This window comes from Mus caroli, unplaced genomic scaffold, assembly GCF_978045245.1.
Source record: "Mus caroli unplaced genomic scaffold, Mus_caroli_1 scaffold_20, whole genome shotgun sequence".
In the NCBI taxonomy this organism is placed as follows: domain Eukaryota; kingdom Metazoa; phylum Chordata; class Mammalia; order Rodentia; family Muridae; genus Mus; species Mus caroli.
The window spans coordinates 51,496,930-51,517,826 of NW_028227275.1; the positions used below are offsets into that span (position 1 = coordinate 51,496,930).

The 20,897-nt window shown below is 50.5% G+C and overlaps 1 protein-coding gene across 2 annotated transcripts; it reads right to left on the reverse strand.

The window, feature by feature from the left end:
• Window positions 1–467: 467 nt before the first annotated feature.
• Window positions 468–18,635, reverse strand: Fads3 (fatty acid desaturase 3). Of its 2 annotated transcripts, XM_029472525.2 has the most exons (13): window positions 18,260–18,635; window positions 7,792–7,902; window positions 7,070–7,267; window positions 5,993–6,094; window positions 5,764–5,886; window positions 5,447–5,507; window positions 4,931–5,007; window positions 4,424–4,521; window positions 4,031–4,127; window positions 3,822–3,901; window positions 3,567–3,692; window positions 2,151–2,231; window positions 468–598 (listed from the first exon to the last, which is right to left on the reverse strand). In XM_029472525.2, exons 1-12 carry the CDS (start codon window positions 18,482–18,484, stop codon window positions 2,180–2,182), a joined length of 1,350 nt encoding a protein of 449 aa, XP_029328385.1. In that variant the 5' UTR covers window positions 18,485–18,635; the 3' UTR covers window positions 468–598; window positions 2,151–2,179. The 2 variants fall into 2 exon arrangements, with proteins under 2 accessions (XP_029328385.1, XP_021007020.1); XM_021151361.3 differs by lacking the exon at window positions 468–598 and having other exon boundaries at window positions 1,871–2,231.
• Window positions 18,636–20,897: the final 2,262 nt, after the last annotated feature.

Below are 20,897 nucleotides of genomic sequence, written 5' to 3' on the forward strand. Positions count from 1 at the left end.
ATTTTATTGGATAACTCTGGATTTGGAGGGAAAGAGCACATTCCCCATGGCTACCACTAGGGGCAGCATGAAACAGTCCACGCTGCAGTCATGTGGATACCTGTGGATGGTGCTGCAGGCTGGGTGATTTCCTCTGAGCAAGACATCTCTAAGCATGTCAGAGACACCAACAGAAATCTGACTTTGCCAGAGTGGAGACCAAGTGCTTCCAGACAGTATGCTGAGGGAAGGCCATACCTATGTGGTACTAGGATCATCAAAGTTTAGATGGGAAAGGGGACTTCCTGCAGGGAACGGAAGTACAGAAAGATGGTGTGATATACTCTGGGTATAAGAAATTTGCTTTTGAGGCAAGAAGTAGTGGCGTGTGTGTGTGTGTGTGTGTTAGAGCTTGACTCGGCGTACACATGCTAGAAGACTTCCTACTGAGTTACATCCCCAGACCCTTAAAATATTTATTATTATCATCATCTCAAACAGGATTTTAATAAGTCGCCTTGGCTGCCTTTGAACTTGTGATCCTTCTGATAAGTACATTGGAATTACAAGTATATGTACAGTGCTTAGAAGTGGCTTTCAAAGGCTCTTCAGTCCTTACCTGAGGAAGAAAAGAAAGTCCAGAGAAAGCAAAGGGCCTGTCTCAGAGATCAAAACAGTTTAGCCCAGAGGCATGGGGTCAGACGCATAAAGCTTTTAAATACATTTCTGCCTTTTGGCGCGGGCCTTTCTAGGGCATCCTTTTTATTTCTCATCACGTTGGAAGTGACACTTTGGCTTTAAGAGCTCGAATTCCTTCCTTGAGGTCAAGCAGCCTTAAGTCCTAGCAGACACATGACTTAGCCCCATCCACCTAAGCCCAGGGAAAGGGAGGCAGAGCTGAATGGAACAGAGCAAGGGAGGTACAGACGCTGATGGGACCTCTGCTTCCCTCACTTTATCCAGGAGGCTTCACTGGACTTCCCTAGGCAAGGAGGCCACAGGGAGTGGAGAGAGGGCGGGGTAGTCCCCTCAGCTGGTGATGAGGCCTCAGCTCCTACAGGAGACCCCCAGCTTAGCATTTCTGCTGGGATTGCTACAGCCTAAAGCTTCTGAGACCTCTTTAAAGATCTGTAGCCCAGCTTGGAGCCATGGGGTATTGATGCTGCGGCTGACAGAGTCCACTGTCCCCTCTCCTCTCTCACCAAACTTGGGTTTAGGTCAATAGTGGAGTACTTGCCTAGTACGCCTACAGCACTGAGTTGGATGTAAAGCACTAGGGAAGGGATGCCTTCCCAGATTGCAGTGCTTAGCTTGAAGGGAGCATCCTTAACACTTTGGGGAGAGAATCAAGATAAAGCAAAACTTCTGCCTTGAGCTGTTCAAAGGTTGATAGTGCAGTCAACTGTACCCATTGTCCAGATGAAGATCCTGAGGCCAAGTGAGAGGTTAGTTCCTGCTCAAGAAATAGTCCTTAGATTTAAAGGACTTAGGGACAGAATGGCCACACTTGAGTCACTGCATATTCAGCACAATTGTTGTGCGATGCCCAGTGTAGCAGAGCTCCCACTACTGGGCCCTCCTGCATAGAAAGCCAGTACAGATAGAGGCTTTCCTATAGTATATAGGCTTTCCCACCCCATAATCCAGAGGCTCCTGCAGATGTGATCCTTAACCATAGGCTCTTGAGTACATAGCTCCCCCCGGGGTGCTGCTCAGTGTAGGAACAAACCATGGGGGTAGAGCCAAGCTAGAGTAGCTGTTGCCTCCATGACCCAGAGCACCCAGGGTGGAGAGGAACTCCTTACATTCCATCCCAGCTCCACACTGATGCCCTCTCCACCAAGTCTGAAGCAGATTTGGATCCAAAATTCATGAAAGTCCAACACTTGGCTCCATGTGTCTGGGTTGCTTTTTATATAAAAATAACAAGTTTTCCTTCCAGTTCTTGCTCTAGGAAAACATGCTATGCTCACCATGTCATTTTAAGTATGTTCCCTCCACCCTGGTCCTGTTGGACATGTGCCATGACCATAGGGCTCCTGACCAGAAAATGCTGAGGACTGAGAAAAGCCAACCAGACCAGGCAGGCAGACAGGCTGCCCCAGCAGGGGGTGAGGATGACTGTCAATCTTGCCCAGTGACTCGGTGACTGCTGGAGTCTGGACCCTTACCCCCTTCACCACCCGTGAGGGTGCTGCCTTCATTGATGGAGGTATGCATCCAGCCAGATGTCGCCAGACTTCTTCAGGGACCTGAGAGGTGGGGATGGGGATCAGAGACTCAACTGGAAGGTATTAGTATCCCCCTATGTCCCATAAGGAGTGTTGAGTGAAGACATTCTTGTGAGGTTCCCCCTCCCCTCCCCCCCGCCCCGCCTGGGACAGGCAGCTGTGTGAGGCCAGGTACTCATTAACCAGAGTGGAATCTGGACTGCAGCAAGGAGGTGAGTGGCAGGTGGCCAAGTCCAGTTGTGAGCCTCAGTGGGCCTGGCCATCGTTCACCCTGTTTCCTCTCCCTGTTGGACTCTGAAACCCAAAAATGTGGGACACAGAAGCTGCTCCATCAGGATGCCAAAGACAAGTACTGAAGCCAGGAAAAGAACACTATATAGGTGTCTGCAGGTCGAGTATCCAACCTCTGTTCCCACTTCCAAGGCTACTCCTGGGAGCTGAGCCCGGACAAGTACAGGCACTTTGGCTTTACCATTTCTGCTTTCACCCTTACTCAGAATGCATGTCCATTTAGGGCATCTTTGCCACGTTTGAAAGCCAGGTGGTCTCTCCTCCACATAGTGGCCCTCCCACAAATCAGCATATTCCTGCCCCAGGGCCTCTATCTTGAATACTCTTCAGCCAGGTCCCCTCTACCCAGTGGCCAGTTGTCTCCCTGCTTCTTGCCTCTGCTCACACATCACCTTTGCCATACTTTATACCTGCTATGCCATAAACAATACCACACTCTACCTGCCCTCTGCATCCCCTCTCCTGCCTCCAGACTAGGTTTTCATTCTCATTGTGTTATTAAAAAGGTTCTCACGTTCTGTCATGTACTCCTTGGCTAACTGCTAACACTCCTTCTCATCCCACTCAATGTGTGTGTATATGTGTGTTTGTCTCTCACTCAACCTAAAGCTCACTGGCCAGTAAGTCCCAGGAATCCCTATTTCTGCCTCCCGGTACTGGGATGACAGTACTGGCATATGCCACCATTCCTGGATTTTTACATGGGTGCTGGGGATTTGAACTCAGGTCCTCATCGATTACAAGGAAAGCACTTTATCCACTGACCCCTCTCCCCAGCCCTACAGCTGCTTGCTTTCTGTTTCAACTAGAACATAGGCTCCGGCTCCCAGGACACGGGAACATCTCAGACTGTCTGACTCACTGCCATATTTGTAAAGCTCCATGAGTCAGTCCTCCATGCTGTGGGGAAAGGAGAGCACTGGCTAATCAGGAAAGCTCTAGGAAGTCAGTTCTTAGGAAGGGCCCCCTCTCAGGGCAGGCGTACAGAAGATCAGTACAGGAGTGAGCATGGAGCCTTCAAAGAGACTCGTACATGCAACCTGAGGGGCCCAGGTGCAGCCTTACCCAATGATATCCACCAGGGCTGTGAGGAAAGGCTTCACCTCGTAGTGTAGGCCGTGCTTGGCGCAGAATGCCTTGACCAGGGGGGCCACCCTCCGGTAGTTGTGCCTTGGCATCGTGGGGAAGAGGCTGGAAAGGCAGGCCAGATCTGAGTAGGGAGCCGACCCATGCCTCACCTCATCTTCCAGGGACCCCACAGAGGGGAGTCCTGGGCCCTGGCTTTGGTCTCACCCAGCAAGCCCTCCAGGCCACACTCACTGGTGCTCAATCTGGAAATTGAGGTGCCCGCTGAACCAGTCAATGAAGAGCGAAGGTTCCACATTGCAGGTGGCTGCCAGCTGCAGGGTCAGGAGAGGGGCAAGGGAGAAAGGCTGGCTTAGAACCTTGACCCCACCACCTGGCAGCCTCAGCAGGGTCTGGTCCCTCCCCGGCTAGCATATCCTCCTACCAGGCTCTCCAGTTCCTACCTGAGAGCTTGCCCAGTCCCGATGCTTTTCGTGGCCAATCTCCTTGGGGATGTGGTTCATCTGCGTGATCCACACGAACCAGTGGCTCTCCAGCACCCTGTGAGGAAGGCTTCAGTACTGCAGTGTCCTTAGTGAGGCTAAGCCCATGCCAACCCTTCTCAAGAGGGTCACCCACAGAGCCACGGCCAAGCCAAGCTTGTTTCCTCAGACCTGCCAGCCCCAGGGTCTGGCCACTCTGCTAGTGTTTCATTATGTACAGCAGGCACCTGAAGAGGTGGTGCTGCCACCCATCCTGCAGAGGGACAACAGACTGAACAAGGAGGGCTGTGGTCAATGTCCCCTGCCGCCTGTGTGAGACCTCCCAACTCCCCGTCACTCTAAGTCTGGGCATACCTGACAGCAACAAAGAGGAACAGTGTCCCAGTGGCACCATAGAAGGGAGAATAGGACAAGAAGAAGCGGAAGTAGAAACTGGCAGCCCACAGCAAGTCCTGCGAGGAGGACAGAGGCAGTGTTGAGTAGCCTCCATGGGTTGGGGACCTGGGAGGCAGGAGGAAGGGCTGGGCTCATTCAACTCATTTGCTTCGGGGTTCTGCCCCTCAATGGGCTTCTGCTACTATGGCTGAGTAAAAGAACAGGGTTCCACACCTTATCACCAGGTAGGACTGACCGTGGCAGTGACCTTGAAGGGTGCATTAGGGCAGCCTGTGCCTGGGACACAGATGCTTGTCAGTCAATCCAGTGATTCTACGGGGGGGGGGGGGCGCTCTTCCACAGTGCATACAAATCATATCAATGCACACACATACACTCATTCACCCTCAGGGATGGAGAGTGCTCTCCCCTGAAGCACTCTCCCAGAAAGCTGCATGCTTGGGGTCCTGAGCAGTACCCACTCACCGTCCACTGCATGCACACCAGCATGTACGCCAGATTTTCAACTTCAAAGTTCACCAAGGTGAGCAGCGGAGGGCCAACTGCAAGAAGGGAACACAAGGGCATACGGGAACAGCGATGGGTTACCCAAGTGGTGTGGGTGGAGAAGAGGAGGAACACCCATAGGATATAAGTGCTCACCTCACACTGAGCTGAGCTCACAGCTCCCACAAGGCCCTATTCATACTCAGTCCCTTGCTGGCTGGCTCTTGGCCATCTCCCACCTCCCTTGTCCCTTGTGTAGGTAAGGAACCAGCCTTACACATTCCTGCCCTTGAGCCTACCCTGTCCCTGTTTCAGAGGCAATTATAAAATACTCTAGGACTCCGGACAACCCTGACTTGAGGGCAGAGGGACTCTAGGGAGGGTGGGAAAGAGGACAACCAGAGCAGAAGGTGGCTGGGAGCCTTCAGGTAGGCAGCATAGGCTGAGGCATAAGCCCTGCCACGTTCCCACCCCAAAGGGCCAGTAGGTACTCACTCAGGAAGAAGTATAGATGCTGGTGGTTGTAGGGCAGGTATCTGCGTTTCTTCTTGCCATACTGTGGAGACAGGCGTCGGCTGGGGAGAACAGCTCTCCAGGCCAAGATCAGGGGGCTGGCTGAGGCCAAGGTCAAAGGCAACTCTAGATTCTAGCCCCTGAGCCACTCATCCCCAGGTGGCTAGGAGGTGGGGGAAGGACTGTAACTGGAGCTAGAAGGTACGGTAAGCTGGGGGGCAAGCATGTGGTCTCAGTCCCTGCCAAGGCCCCTTAGCTGCAGGCCTCTCTTGAGAGTACTCATGTCCCATCCCACCTACCTCCACAGATGACTCCCCCAGGAGGAAAACAGGTGCGACAGTCACATCTGGGTCCTTGTGGAAGATGTTGGGTTTGGCATGATGTTGGAAGTGGCGGAAATTCCACCAGTGGGCGGAAAAGCCCTGTGGGGAGAAGGGAGCTCAGGGGCAGAGTTAGGCTGGGCTCCGACTTTGGTACCCGCACACTTGAACAGACCCAGCACAGATGCCTGCCCCGCTCCACACTCACTTTCAACTGCCCCATCACGAACTGCTGGGCCACATGGTTCCACCTGGACTTAGTGAAGATGGAAGCATGCCCTAGATCATGTTGCAGACACCAGCACTGGGCCTGGGGAGAGAGGTAGGTCAAGAGTGGAGGCAGAAGCCAGTCACTTCTGGCACCAGAGGTCAACCCACTACTAGTGTTCCACCTACTACTGATGCTTTACTGAAACCAGCTGCCTCTTTAACTGGACCAACGCAATTGAGTTTGGTGGTGTGCCTGCATACAGATGTCTGGGCTCAGAAACATCTGAATAATGGCTTCAGAAGCAAACTTTCTGTTCTTCTCATAGTGTCCTGTCTCCTGCTCCCCTGGGTTCCCCAAGGCAAACGACAGAACCTAGAATTCTCTACCCTACCTGAAGCAGGCCATAGACACAAGGGCTCTTCTTCCTCAAGGCCTAAAATCACTGCTCTAATTTTCCCTTTTACCTTGGCGCTGACCGTGAAGAAGGGCTATCTCATCTGATAAGAGCTTATCAGACCCAAAAAGTGTTCCATCCCACACCTGGGAAGGAAGAAGGCCTCAGAAAGAGGTCAGGAAGACCCTGAGCAGACAGGCCTTGCCAAGATTCTGAGCCAGTCTGTTTCCACTGGCTCAGACCCTTTCATTCTGTTTCCATCTCACAGACCTTCTGTGTCTGCTCCCATTCCTACAGATTGTTCCTGCTTTATAAGAGCATACATGCTAAAGAAATAATAATAGATGACTCACTCTGACCTTTTGTTCTTTAATCTGAAGGCTTCTGTGTCACGAAAGACTATGATCAGATAAATTTTGTCAGTTTTTCTCTTGCTAATCTGTCTTTTGTCACAGGAGTGTTAACCATGACCTTCATGATAGGCAGGGTGATCCTTTTCTTCACCTACACAAGTCGTGTCACACATAGGGCTGGGCTGTGGCATTCTGGATCTGGTGTATCTTAAGGGCCTCTGGCATTTCATTTTCTCATTCATCCATTTACCAATTCATTCTTTCATCCTTAAGAAAACTGCCCTGAGTTTCCACATGTTCTGGACCCCGCATTTGCTGCATAGTTACCTGAGAGATGGCCAGGATGAGGGCAGCAAGGATACTGGACACCCAGCCAGGGCCCAAGAGGTAGATGATAAGCCAGGCCAACAACTCCATAGCCAGGATGTGGCCCAGGAGGAGTGCAAAGAAAGTGGTATCAGCTTCAAACAGCTTCATGTCTTCAGCTGCCTGGCGCAAGGCTCGGAAGTCCTCGATCAGCTGGGCCTGTGGCAGGGAAGCAGTCCAGCAGATGAGGAAGCAGGGACTGCTGTAGTCCCCAGAAGTTTACAACTGCATCCTTAAGTCATCCCACTTCCCACTGCTGGGTGATAGATGGAGAAACAATAACACCAGACAGGGTATGCTATGTATGGCCTGGGGAACTAGCTTGTAGCTAAGTCTCTCCCTGGCCCCAAAGATGTGGGGTGGGAAATAAGCAGAGAAAATCAGAGCCAATAGAGGAAACTTTTAAGACTCAAAAATATCCTCATTGTAGAACTGGAGGCAGGAGGAAGTTTCCACTGTGTCTGGAGCAGAAAGAGACCTCACTGGAGACCCACAGCAAGTTCTCCTAGCTAAGTCAGATTTAGAATCCTTACTTACACAGAACATTGCTATGAATTCACTTTTGACTGTGGCCCCAAAGGGGGATACAGACCCAGCCCCACCCTGCATCCCTCAATAGTAATACAGAACAAGCTGCTACTGTCAACAGGCAATGTCCCCAAGCCCTCCAGCTGTCCCCTCACATTCTGAGCTCCATCCTGGCTGGGTTCCTCTGGGGCTAGCTCTCCAATCAGCAGGGGTTTCAGGAACTTGCGCACAAAATGGAGATCTTGGTGGAAGGCGTGGAAGGCATCCTGAAGGGGAACAGACAGTCAGCAGACAGCGTATGTAGCACCCAGGGAGAACCAATAGGAACAGAGTGAAGAAGCCACTGAGGGGCTGGAGAGACGACACAGTGGATCGGAGAGCATCTGTTGCTCTTGCAGAAGACCTAGGTTAGATCCCCAGCATCCATATGCTGGTTCCTAACCACTAGTAACTCTTGTTTCAGGGGATCCAATGCCCTCTTCTCACCTCTGTGGGCACTAAGCATGCATGTGTTACATGCAGGCAAAGCACTCACACACAAACGTTGGATAAATCTAAATTTTAAAACTAAAAAAAGAAAAACGGGAGGTCAGAGGGGACTGTCAATAGACAGACAGAACAGACAGAACGTCAACGAGATGTTGGGCAGTCATAGATTCAAGACCAGGAGAGTGAGCCTTACCTATGAGCCCTCTCTAGTCTTCCCAGGCCCAAGGACCCTGTTTAACACCACTCACTCATTTACCATGCCCTGTCTGCTTCATCAAATACTGGTTTCTCCTCTCAATATGCCTGAAAGAACTCCAGAAAGACTGAGTCCATCCATGAACAGGCTTAGCCAGCCCTTCTGAAAAGCTTTCTGTGTGCCATAGCCTTGTTACAGCATATAAAACAAGATTTGGCTCACAGATGTTAACTTTATTCAGTTCTCATCACCATAACAGTGGGCAAAAGGTGTGTGTGTGTGTGTGTGTGTGTGTGTGTGTGTGTGTGTGTGCAGACTTGCCATTGGAGACCTCAGAGCCACTTGGGGTGGGTCAGTGGTGGTCGGTACACATTGAGGTCTTGGGTTTATGCAAGGAAGGTATTTAAGCAGTCACACTTACTTGATTTGTCATTTATCTTTGGAAACAGGGTCTCCTATAGTCCTGGATGGCCTCTAAGCCACTAAGTAGCTCAAGAGAGAATGACTTTGAACTGATCCTCCTGTTTCAATCTCCCCAGTGCTGGAACTACAAGCATGCACCACCACACCCACCCAGTTCACATGAGTACTCAACAGAACCCAGAACCTCCACGAGTGATAGCTAAGCACTCTGCCAGCTGAGGTACATTCTCAGCAGATAGCATGATTTCCTCTAAATACAGAGAAGCCTGACACTTTCTATAATAATTGGTCAGGGGTAAAGAAAAATACAGGAATCAGGCAAAAGAGAGAGAGAGAAGACGGCTGAATAGAAGAAGGTGGCCAGGCTCCCTGTCCTTCCTGTTTCAGGCTTATTCCTGCACCTTACTTGCACCATTTATTGTTTGCATATGATATCACACCTTGCCCATTTATTGGTCACAGCTGCTCTTCTGACTTTTACTGTTGCGATTTCAAAAGCTGAGCAGGTGACTGGATGGCATTGTCCCCATGGCCCTGGGAAAGGAGATTAAGGGTCCTTCCAAGATGCTAAAAGGAAATACCTTTGCAGAAGTCTGACAAAGAACAGCAGCCTCCTATTGTCTTGTACCAGCTTGTGTAAGTTGAAACAGAAATGACCTTGCTAACTACAGTCACCCCACTGTAGTCACCAAGCTAATAGTTACCCTGACCATTGTTCACTGGAGACGGGTGCTGAAACCACTGGCCCCAGGAACAGAGCTCTTATTAAGTGTCTATTAAAAATAAAAGTCTGGGGGGCTGGTGAGATGGCTCAGTGGGTAAGAGCACCCGACTGCTCTTCCGAAGGTCCAGAGTTCAAATCCCAGCAACCACATGGTGGCTCACAACCATCCGCAACGAGATCTGGCGCCCTCTTCTGGAATGTCTGAGGACAGCTACAGTGTACTTACATATAATAAATAAATAAATAAATCTTAAAAAATAAATAAATAAAAATAAAAGTCTGGGGCCAGGGCGTGGTGGCGCACGCCTTTAATCCCAGCACTCGGGAGGCAGAGGCAGGCGGATTTCTGAGTTCGAGGCCAGCCTAGTCTACAGAGTGAGTTCCAGGACAGCCAAGGCTACACAGAGAAACCCTGTCTCAAAAAACCAAAAATAAATAAATAAATAAATAAATAAATAAATAAACAAACAAATAAAAGGCTGAAAAGATGGCTCAATTGGAAGAACACTTGCTGGGAAAGCATGTAACTTGAGTTCAAATCCTTATCACCCAGATAGAAATCTGAGCATAACTGTGTGAGTGTGTAACTCAGCCCTGGGGCAGAAGTTGGGGGAGGACAAAAACAGGAGGATGGCTCAACGAGACAGATGAAAGAACAGGATGTTCAATGTCCTCCTCTGGTCTGTACACACGTGGGTGCTCATATACCCACGTGCATACAACACACACACACACACACACAGAGGGGGAAGAAAGTAATAAAAATAATTTAAAAATAACATGAAGCTGAAAATGACTGTAACCCTGTAACCCCCATAGTTACTGCCGGGACATTTCTGAGGAGTCCTTGGAGGACGAATACTATTTAGAGGCTAAATCTAGTCTACTCTAGGGTCACTGTCCCAAGGCAGGGGCTGGGGTTCTAGGAGGGTGTGGCTTCCAAAATAACTCAGGCTGCGTGGTTCCCTGGGGCTCACCAAGCAATGAGAGTTATAAAAGCATAGCCTTCATTTCCTCTGGAGATGAAGGAGGGGCAGGGACACAGGAAGAGGGCAGAGAGATGGGAAAATGGGGTTTCACAGGAAGCTGCCTGGGCCCAGGCTCACTGGGGATTGGTCTTGGGGTTCTGCTGACCCCATTTCCATGTGACCTTGAGCCATTTCATCGTCCTGCAGTGGCCTCTACTTCCTGACTTCAGGACCCTTCTGAAACAGGACTGCTCAGCACAAACTTTATTGCTATCTTTGTTTCTAAGACAGGGTCACAGATAGCCAGGGTGGCCTTGAAATAAATAACGTAGCAGGGGATGAATCCGAGCTTCTGATTCATCTGTCTCTGAGGGCTGGGATTATAGGTGTACACTACCACTATTGGTTTGAACCCAAGGAATCTGTGTGTGCTAGGCAGCATGCTACTGAACTACATCCTCTACATCCTCGGCCTTTTTATTATCATTGTTGGTGGTGGTGTTGTCATCGTCCTCGTCATCATCATTATCTGTAAAGCACACCTCAGTTTGCCACTCTTAGGTGGTGTACTGAACATTACAAGACCTTCCTGCTGATGTGTGGCTATCTATCTTCAGAATTGGCTCCTCTTCCCCAGGTGAAATGCTATACCCATTAAACTCCTTCTTCTCCTTCCACCTGGCTCTAGCCTTGTTCCAGGAACCGTACTTAAATGGAGTCAGACAGCATCTGTCCCTTAGTGATTAGCCTATTTCACATAGCAGAGTACTCTCAAGGTTCTTCCTTGCTGTATCAAGTGCCAGAATTCCCTAAAGCTAGTGGTGATTTGAAACTTCCCCATCTGGGCAAGGAGCCTGGAGCATGGAAAGACAGACAGACAGACAGATTCTCTCTCCCTCCCTCCCTCCTCTCCCCAACCTCTCACACACACAGAACCACCCACTACATAAACAAGAAAGATTCAGACTCTTAGAAATGTGCCTAGGGTCATGGTCCATATGAACACCATGTGAAAGATACAGTCTCCTATACAGGTGCACACAGGTGTGCACAGTAGGGAAGTAAGCAGAACCAGACTCTCCCAAGGGTGCTCCAGTCAGCTCAACCCACTAAAATGATAGGGCAGGTATGAGTCCCTTGGGACCAGGTCTGAACTTTCCATAGTGGGTGATCAGGGGACAAGAAGGTGGCCCTAGGCCCTTGGACAGAAGGCTGGGGCCTTGGGACTGGGTGGGCACAGAGACTATGTTATCAGAAAGCACCCACAAGGTGGTCCCTGGACTCAGAGTACCAGCAAGGGACTACCTGGAATGCTAGCTTGGGTCACATGGATTAGCCCAGTGGTTCTCAACCTTCCTAATGCTGTGACCCTTTCATACAGTTCTTTATGTTGTGGTGAGCCCCAACCATAAAATTATTTTCACTGCTACTTCATAACTGTAATTTTGCTGCTGTTATGAATCATAATGTAAATACCTGTGTTTTCCTGGTTTATGTAACCCCTGTGAAAGGGTTATTTTTCTCCCCCAAAAGGGTCACGACCCACAAGTTGAGAACCTCTGGACTAGTCCTTTCTAAGATCAAGGACTAAGGGTGAGGGAGAAGGGAAGACTCAGAAAGGTTAAGGGGTATGTGTGTCAAACTTTGTGATCGCACCCAACACACACATTTTAGAAGAGTCAAAATGAATGAAATTGAAAATGTTTCATTAAGTCTCAGATAAGAGTGGGTAGAAAGTGCTGGAGTCAAAAGGCATGCCATACGGCTAGAGAGATGACTCAGTGATTAAGAACAATGGCGGCTTGTTTTGCAGAGAATCCAGGTTGAGTTTCCAGCACCTACATGTGGTGGCTCACAAGTATCAGTAACTACAGTTCCAAAGAATTCAACACCTTCTTCTGACCCCTGCACACATGTGCACATGTAAGTACCAGACATACATGTGATGTACATATTTATATATATGCAGGCAAAATACCTGTACACATAATTTTTTAATCTAAGAAAAAATAAAACAAAACAAACAAAAAGGTATAGCAACTTCAAGTTCCCAGTGACCCCTGCAGACTCAGTTCCCACATATACCTGGCTTGGAGCAAATTTTCAGGTGTAGATGATAGTAAGTAGACAAGAGCCAGCCCTCCCCACCTCCCAGGGCAGGGCTGTGAACTAATTTTCAGGTGTGCATTGGTGAGCCTGCTTGAGACACCTGTCCCCAGTGGAAGAGTTTTCAGTGACAGAGCTGGGGTTTGAACTTGAATCTGCTCTTTGTGGTGCCCATACACCCTCAGAATATGGAAACCTCAAAGTCCAGACCACCGGCACCAGTGGTCTGACCCCAGCCTTACTATGAGCTCCATGTAGCAGCTGACTGGGGTCTGGGGAGGTGGGGTACAGTCTGGAGAGCCAGCCCTCCTGCAGAGATGGAACTGTGATTCCATTTAGGAGCCCCAGACAGGCTTGCTTCCCTCTTCCCTCCACATCTTCTTAATAAGATGGAAAACGTTAACCTACGTCTCACAGGATAGCTGCTGGGAGAACTGATTTGGCCAGTAAGGCTCTTGGAAGGAGCCTAACAGCTAACATGAGCCCCACTGACCAGCTCTCCCGTGTGCCCCAGGGCCCTGCTATGCACCTGCTGCTGCTGGCAGGTATGAGTGGAGAAGTGAAACTGCGATGTGTTTGGTCAAGACATAGCCAAATCTCAGGCTAAGGAACAGGAAGGGTGGAGTTTGGGGGAGTCAGCCTCCTTCTACCCTAGGCACGAGAGGGGAGGCAGGAAGTTCTGGTTTCTGGCCAAAGAATGGAGACTATTCCAGACCAGCCAGGAAGGTGGGAGAGCAGGGAGTGGTTGTGGAGCTCTGATGATCTAGGCCTACACTTGATGCCCATCCACACCTTTACTAGAGGTGGGCATAGGGTCTCCAAGGACGCCTCTAAAATATCTCTGCCTCTGTTGCTCTCCAGATAGAGGACAGACAGGAAGAGCTAAGGCTCTGCACTCAATTGCTCCTTGCCACCCTCTCCCCAGCATTGCCTTCAAGAGGCCCAGTGAGGAAACATCTGTAACCCTCCTTACAGATGGAAAAACTGAGGCAAAGACAAGGAAGAAGGGACACAGCTCTGTAACCAGGACCCATGGCTCTAGTCCGTGTAGCAAAACCCAGCCCAAAGGAAGCTGTCTGTCCCAGACCCCTTGGCATCCCTGCTGTCCTGGTGAAGGGTAGGAATATGTTTGATCTGCCAGCCAGAACCCGTGGCCTCAGGGATGTTGCTGGCTCAGCAAAGGCCTTCTGGCACATGGTCCTCTCTTTACCACTAAACTCTGGCTTTACCACTGGCTCTTTTATCAGAAACCCAAAGGCAGCCAGGGGAAGCCTTCCCTCGCAGAAAGAAAAGGAGCCGGGAGGCTGCCTGATACTCTGAGGTCACCCTCATTCCCACCTCTGCACACTACATTCCTGCCGGTCACAGTCCTGACTCCTACCCACAGGGAGAGAGTGGGCACTTTGGCCTGCAGAAGACACCTGTAAAACAATGCGACCCGAGTCAGGTGTGGTGGCTTGTACCTGTCATCTCAGTACTCAGGAGGGAGATGGCAATTAAACTCTGAGTTTAAGACCAGCTTGGTGTATATAATAACTTCAAAGCCAGAGAAGTGTATATACTGAATTCTAGGCCAGCCAGAGACACGTAATGAGATTCTGTCTCAGAAGAAAACAAAACAAAACAAAACAAAACAAAACAAAACAAAACAAGTGCCCACTTAGACTCCAGAAAATGACTACTCGCTGAAGTCGGACTTTCAAAGCAGCCAGTGTAGTTGGTAGGGACAGGGTGTGGGCATTGGTTCTGGGTGGTTGAAGCCATCCTGCCTCCCAGGTCTCAGAGCTTGGTTCATAATTCTGATCCCTCTCAGTTCCCATCCAGACACACACCCTCCCTCCTAAGCCCGAAGCTAAAGGCCTTGTTTTAGGGTGCTATGACACTGCTTATCTTCTGCCCCAAACTCTTTATCGACACAACAGACAGGACTCAACCTCACAAGGTTGTTAGAAGAATTAAGTAAATTAGTATATCGAAAATTCTCAGAACACAGCCTAATTTAAAACTGTTGGCTGAAATTACTATGGCATAGCCTCTGATGGTGGTGCTAGCTCAGGTCATTCCCAAGGGGCCATAGAAGGTGAATGCCAGGGGGCTCAAATCTGCTGGGTTTTGGATTCTTTTAGGGCTGACAGTGCTGTAACCTAATGGGCACCATGGACTTCTGGGAAATTTCTCACTTTCTACATAACCACACCAGTTGAGAACAGGGTTTCATTACTCATGGTAACCAGCCACCCAGGTGCCCATCACCATTTCCTACAGTGAACCCAAATGAAAGTATTCTTATCCCTGTCACTCTGTGTGGGTGGGGGGAGGAGAGTGCAAAGACAAGTCAGCTCCTTCCCTAAAGGTAACACAGAGATAACCGGAGCATTTTGAGCTTTTGATAAGGGATCTCACATAGTCAAGGATGGCTTCAAATTCATGTGTAACTGAGGACATTATCTCACATTAGCCATATCCTCAGCTTACGGAGCTAATTCTAATGTCCCCTACTAGTGTCCCTAGTAGTATTCACATATCTCAGACCTTCCACCCTGGCTACATTCAAGTGTAACTAGAGCCAAGTTATATTGTTACTTGTTCTGAACTTTCTCCCCAAGGAGAGGGCAGGTCCCCATCTTGCTTACCTTAACTCATTTACCTTACCTTAAAGCCTGTGCACTTTGGAAAGGTGATTTTATTTGTATGTGAATATGTGTGTGTTGGGGGGAATATGTCTGCATAAATGACAGTGCACACAGAGGCCAGAGATGGTGGCTTTCCTGAAGCCTGAGTTACAGGGGGTTGTGACCCACCCAATGTAGGTGCTGGGAACGGAACTTAGATACTCTGTAAGGGCAGCATCAATTTAACCTCTAAGCCATCTCTCTAGCCCCAGTGATCCTTTTATTTGAAGACAAAGTCCTATGTGTCCCAGGCTGGGCTCAGACTTGCCTCATACTTAGGGTGACCATGAGCTCCCAATCCTCTGGGTCTACCTCATAATTGCAGGGGTTACAAGTGGATACCACCACAGCCACGTTTATGCAGCATTAGGGATGGTACCTAGGGCACCATGAACACTAGGCAAGCAGTCTACCAACTAAGTTCCAACCCGCCCTTTTGAGATCCTTTTAAACATACAACAGACTCCTTTGGTTTCCCTGCTCTGCCCTCCCGCGATCTCCTCCTTCTTTAGAATAAACCAAAGTCCTAAAAACAAAAATTTCTGGTGAGCTAGGCATGTCTGCTTTCTGACGCCCCTCCCTGTGACTGCTCTCTGGCACAGCCATGCTCTGTTCCTTAGGTATGGGTGGTATGGTCCCACCTCTGAGCCTTGGCTCTAGCTGACGCATCTCACACTCCTTCCCTGAAAATGTTTTGTTCACAGCTGCATCTGCAGAGGCAGGGGGTGAGGACCACACAGGAGATATTTCATGGGTGGGTTCAGAGAATCCCATTCCTGAGGAACCAACGTGGGGCAGAGTGTGGCTGTCCATTCAAATCCCACACCTGCCACTGTTTCAAGTTTCACTGTTTCTTTGAATCTCTTTTCTCATCTGTAAAGTGGGATAACAGTAGTAAACTGCCTCGCTGGTTGGTATCCTGAGGATTAAGAAACAGTATCAATAGCAAGCATTGATTTAGAATCTAGCACATAGTAGATGGTTGGTATGTGACTCTCACATATTTATGACCAGCAGGGGCTAGACCTCTCTGGCTGCCTCTTCTCATCTCAGGGTTGCCTGTGACTCTTAGACAAACCTGGCCCAGGGCCCAGAGTACTCTCCCTAGGGCACAGGCTCTGTATCCCAGGATGGCCACAAGCTGACTTCATGGCACAAGAACTCTGGGAATTTCCTGGCAGGAAAGCTTCTGCTGCCTGGACATGAGAACAGCTGATGGGTGGCTGGGCTGATGCAAGTGGGCAGCCACATCTCACCCTGAACCTGAGCTCCAGGTTCTGGGATGGGATACCTGGCATCTAGCCTTGACCACATGGGGCACTGGATTGGTTCAACTCCTAGTATTCCTTGTGGGTCCATCACAGACAAAGGCTAGGGTCTTCTGAACCTAGACCCCTCCCAGCCCTTAGACTTGAGTACACCAGGTATTTTTAGCAACTCTACCCCAACGTCTGGGGCCTATAGCGATCTTTTCCTATTACAGGCAGGGTCAGAGACAAGCTCTCCCAGAAAAGGCTTGGGAGTGCTGTGACTGTCCCACTGCACTCTCCAGTCTGCATACATATACTCTAAAGAGCAGTTACTGAACAAACATCTACGACACAGCAGCATGGTGGAGAAGGTGTGGTCTTGCCCTTGGCTGGCTTGCTATATAGCCTAGCTCTCCCCACCCGACCAATGACAAAGCTAAGGTTCAGAGGAGTTACCTCTGAGTGCCTTCAATGGCAGAGCTAGAACCCTGCTACAAGATGCAGAGTGATGTTTTCCTAACAGACCTTACTGGCTGTGAATCAAAATGGTGGCTGGAGCAAAACCATTAGATGGAGGTCTCAGGGCACTGAGCTAAATATAAAGTTAGGAATCCCATGTAGGAGGGGCCTCTTGGCTGGCCCTGAGCAAGAAAAAGCAGTCAGTGCTCTCTGTTGTCCTCCTCTCCTGTCCAGCATCCTGTCCTATGCTACAACACGATCCTCACAGGGCTGCCAGGGCTCAGTGGGAGGGGCTGTGGCACCTCATGCCCATCATGCTCTGGTAGAAAGAAGGAAGGCTCACACACATACACACACATACACAATGGCCCACAGGTTGATGATTTTCAGGAACCGTCTCATTCTTATCCCTCTCAGTTGCCTGGAGTGAATCCAGAAGGAGAGGGACAATGACAGTTTTGGGACACAGAGAACCTCCTCTGCTGCCACCAAGTTCTTCCACTAGAGAATCATTCCCTCCAGTCTTAAAGACCTTCCGGGTACCCAATGTGACTAACCTACAATTTTGGATAGTCGAGGGCAGAGCACCATGGCCTCAACCTTTGTCCATGGAGTGGGACTGAAGGAGGAAGGGTCTGGGAAATTGCTTCACCACTGGGCTCTAGCCAGATAGTCCTTCAGGCCAGTTACATCCCTTCTTGTCTAGACACGGACTGAGAATGGGAAGCCAGAGTCCCCAGGGGCTAGTCAGTGACTGGGGTGACTGTGCTTCCCGTGGAGGCCCACCCAGCCTGGCAAAGTCTTCCCACGTGTAGCTGCCAGCCCAGCAGAGGTGAGTCACTGGCCCTCAGAACAGTCTACACAAGTGCTGGATAAGCCACAGACCTCCAGGCCCTGCCCAAGCTCTGCTGCCCAGCCCCCAGTTTCTGATGGCACATCCCTATCGCTAGGGACCTAGCCCTGCTCCTGGCTTTTGGAAGCACCAGATAATAGTCTGTGAGACTCAGAGCAGAAAAGAAACCCTCAGTACAACAGTGAGGGTACTTACCTGGGGCAGAATCTGCCCCTCACGGCACACCCACCTCTGTGGGCCCATTCCTCCCTGAGACCTATTTACTGCACAGACTGACCCAAACAGCCCATCCTCCGTGCAAGAAAGAGACCTCCTTCCCTCAGGCTCCATCTCAACTCTGGAGCCAGGGAAGGGGTCAAAGGTCAGAAAGAGCAAAAAGGATGCTAAGGTCCGCAGGTGGAATGAGACTCCAAGCCTATGAACCACGTCTCCCTCCCCACCGCTTGTGCCAGGCTCCACCCCGCCGGCTGTGGGTTAGCTTACCGTGGCGTCCTCCGCACCGTGGTGGCCGATGAGGCGGCTACCCCCTGGGTGCCTCTGTGCCCAGCGGCTTATGTCGTAGACACGGCGCTCGATGACCAGCCACTTGTCGCCTGGTAGGTCATGCTGGCGGATCTGCTCCCAGCGGAAGATGGGCAGGGGCGCCCCCAGCGGTGCGGGCCCCTCCCGCGGCCCGGGTCCCCCGCCGGGCTCCCCGATGCCACCCATTGCCGCTGTACACAAGTCCTCCGGACCCCGGTACGTGACCAAGGTCTAAGAGAGACACCGAGGGAGGCGAGGTCGCAATCAGGGGTCTTCCTCCGCCACCGCCCGCCCCACCGGCCCCGCCCTGCCGCTGCGGCCGCCGTATGAGCGTGCGCCTGCCCGGCTCTCCGCGCAGGGAACTTTTCCCTCCCTTATAACCGCGCTGACAGCGCTCGCCTCGCCCGCCCCTCGTCCCGGCCCCCGCGCTGGCCAGTCCCGCTCTCGCTCCAATCCAGGCGCGGCGCCTCCACATCTATTGGCTGCCCAGGGAGGGCGGTGTCGCGAAGGGGCTCGCCCCACCCTCGAGGGCCTGGGGCCACCACGCCCGGCCCTGCCCCCGGGGCACTGCCCCCCCCCCCAACACACACACAGTTTCTCAGACTCTCGGCTCAAACGAGAAGGCGGGGGATGGGGACCCAGTGCGCACGGGAGTCCTGCAGGCCTCTGCGCCCAGGCACACCCGCAGGGGCCCGAAATGAGCCCAAGTCTGATCCCTGAAAGGCTGAGAAATGTAGTTAGGGACGTCACCGGTCTTTAACCATGCATCCCAGGTAGGTAGAAATGAGGACACTACCTTGGGGTGACTGTCAACAGCCACCAAACAATGGACCTCATCCCCCAGTAAACCCTCAACATCCACACGAGGAAGCCATCTAAAGCAATCTGCAGGAGCAGATGGCCTCTCCTCCTGGCTGTACGCAGGATTGGGGATGCCCAGGTTGGCCACTGGAAAGAGCAGAGGACACTGCTGCGTGGAGGTCTGCCGTTCAGGAGATGAAAGAATGGTCCAGTCTGCAATGGGTGGCTTGCTTGTTACCACCTCCCAGTTCTCCCCATTCATGGTATCACATTTTTGACTTATTAAATTCAAATCCTCTTGAGAGTGTAACTACGTTCCCAATTGTACGGTGTTACTTTGAGACAGACATCAGTTCCTTAAAAGTTAAAAGCTTTCACAACTGGCAAACTTGAAGGCCCATCAGAACTTCCTTGAGGGCTAGTTAAAACAGACTCCCACACACCACCCTAGTGTGACTCAGGGCAGAAAGGTGGGGCAGACCTGTTTGTTGGGAGCAAATCTTTTCAGAACCTTAAAGTGTATTTTTTTCCAATATGCAAACATTTCCTCTTGGTCTACCTAAAGATTTGTAGGTGACCTGACCTCTAAGGCACCCCTGTGGATACCAAAATCAACCTGTGTTTCTCGCCTACATAAAACAGTATATGCATGTAACTTTCACACATCCCCTCGTACACTTTAAGCCAGCTCTGAATTCCTCATAATGTCTAATGTGATGTAAATGCTCTATAAATGATTGTTCACTGCATTGTTTAGGGAACAATAAGACTAAAAAAGGCTGAAAGCATTCACTCCAGATGCAACTATTACAGGCCTAAATACACAGGACAAGGAGGAAAGCAGAGGCGAGCAACACTCTAAAGAATGTTGGCTAGATACCTGGGACCTGTGAGATGAGGAGAGGTGACATCAGGGACAGCCTACGTACACACTGCCTCTATGGAGAGTGAGGAGGGTGTCACAGTCCAGTCTTACATTCTGGAAACTTCCAGAATTATTTTCTGAACATGTCCAATCTACTCCTGTTGCGTCTTAGGCTGCAGAACTCAGAGAGAAGGAAAATCCATGACATGTGTATCACAGGCAGACCAGAGCTTGAAGAAAGGGGCCTCTCGGTTCTCTCTAGTTTGAGGAACTCCTGCTTTGCTTAGCCAGGACCAACGAGCCCAAGATGTTGCCACAAACAGGAGCTATTCAATCCCTTTCTATGAAGGCTCTTCAAAATCCTGGAACATGTTTTCTTCTTCACACCTGAGGATACAGGAGTCCTGGCCAAAGAGGATGGCAGGTACTGCTGCCCCCACATGGTCACAGTGAGGACTGGGATAGAGAAAGCCTACTCTTCCCAAGGAATACACCTCTTGTATCCAAACTTGGATGCTCATAGGGTGTGGTCCTTGATTCATTCTCACACCTCTCAGTAAGATGTGGCTGGCTCAAGGGCCATTCAAGGGTTCCTTCCCTGGGATCTTGGCCTCAGGTATGGGAGGCAGTTAGGGGTGGACACCAAAGTGGAGGCTGGGCAGACGTGGGAGATAAACCAAGGATAAGGCTCTAACTATGCTGCCCTCTCTGGCCATTTCAGTCCAGCATGGAGTCTACAGGTGGTATGAGACTCTTTCCACCTGTATCTAGCTGTGTGTTTCCATAAAGCATAAACTATGAGTAACTTCTTTCTACTTCCCACACAAAGAGCTTCCCACTTTAGTTCTCTGTAGGTCTTAGGGTCATCTCTAGACCTCTCTCTCTCATCTCTGACCCCAGAGAACTTGCAACTTGTAGGGAGTCAGAGGAACT

Excerpts from the sequence above, each read along its gene's own strand:
- Fads3 (XM_029472525.2), bottom strand. The coding sequence starts at position 18,484 with ATGGGTGGCATCGGGGAGCCCGGCGGGGGACCCGGGCCGCGGGAGGGG. Across the intron at positions 4,128-4,423 it reads TTCCTCTTTGTTGCTGTCAG|GGTGCTGGAGAGCCACTGGT; the intron begins GTATGCCCAGAC and ends CCTTCCTCACAG. Across the intron at positions 3,693-3,821 it reads AATTTCCAGATTGAGCACCA|CCTCTTCCCCACGATGCCAA; the intron begins GTGAGTGTGGCC and ends CTGCCTTTCCAG.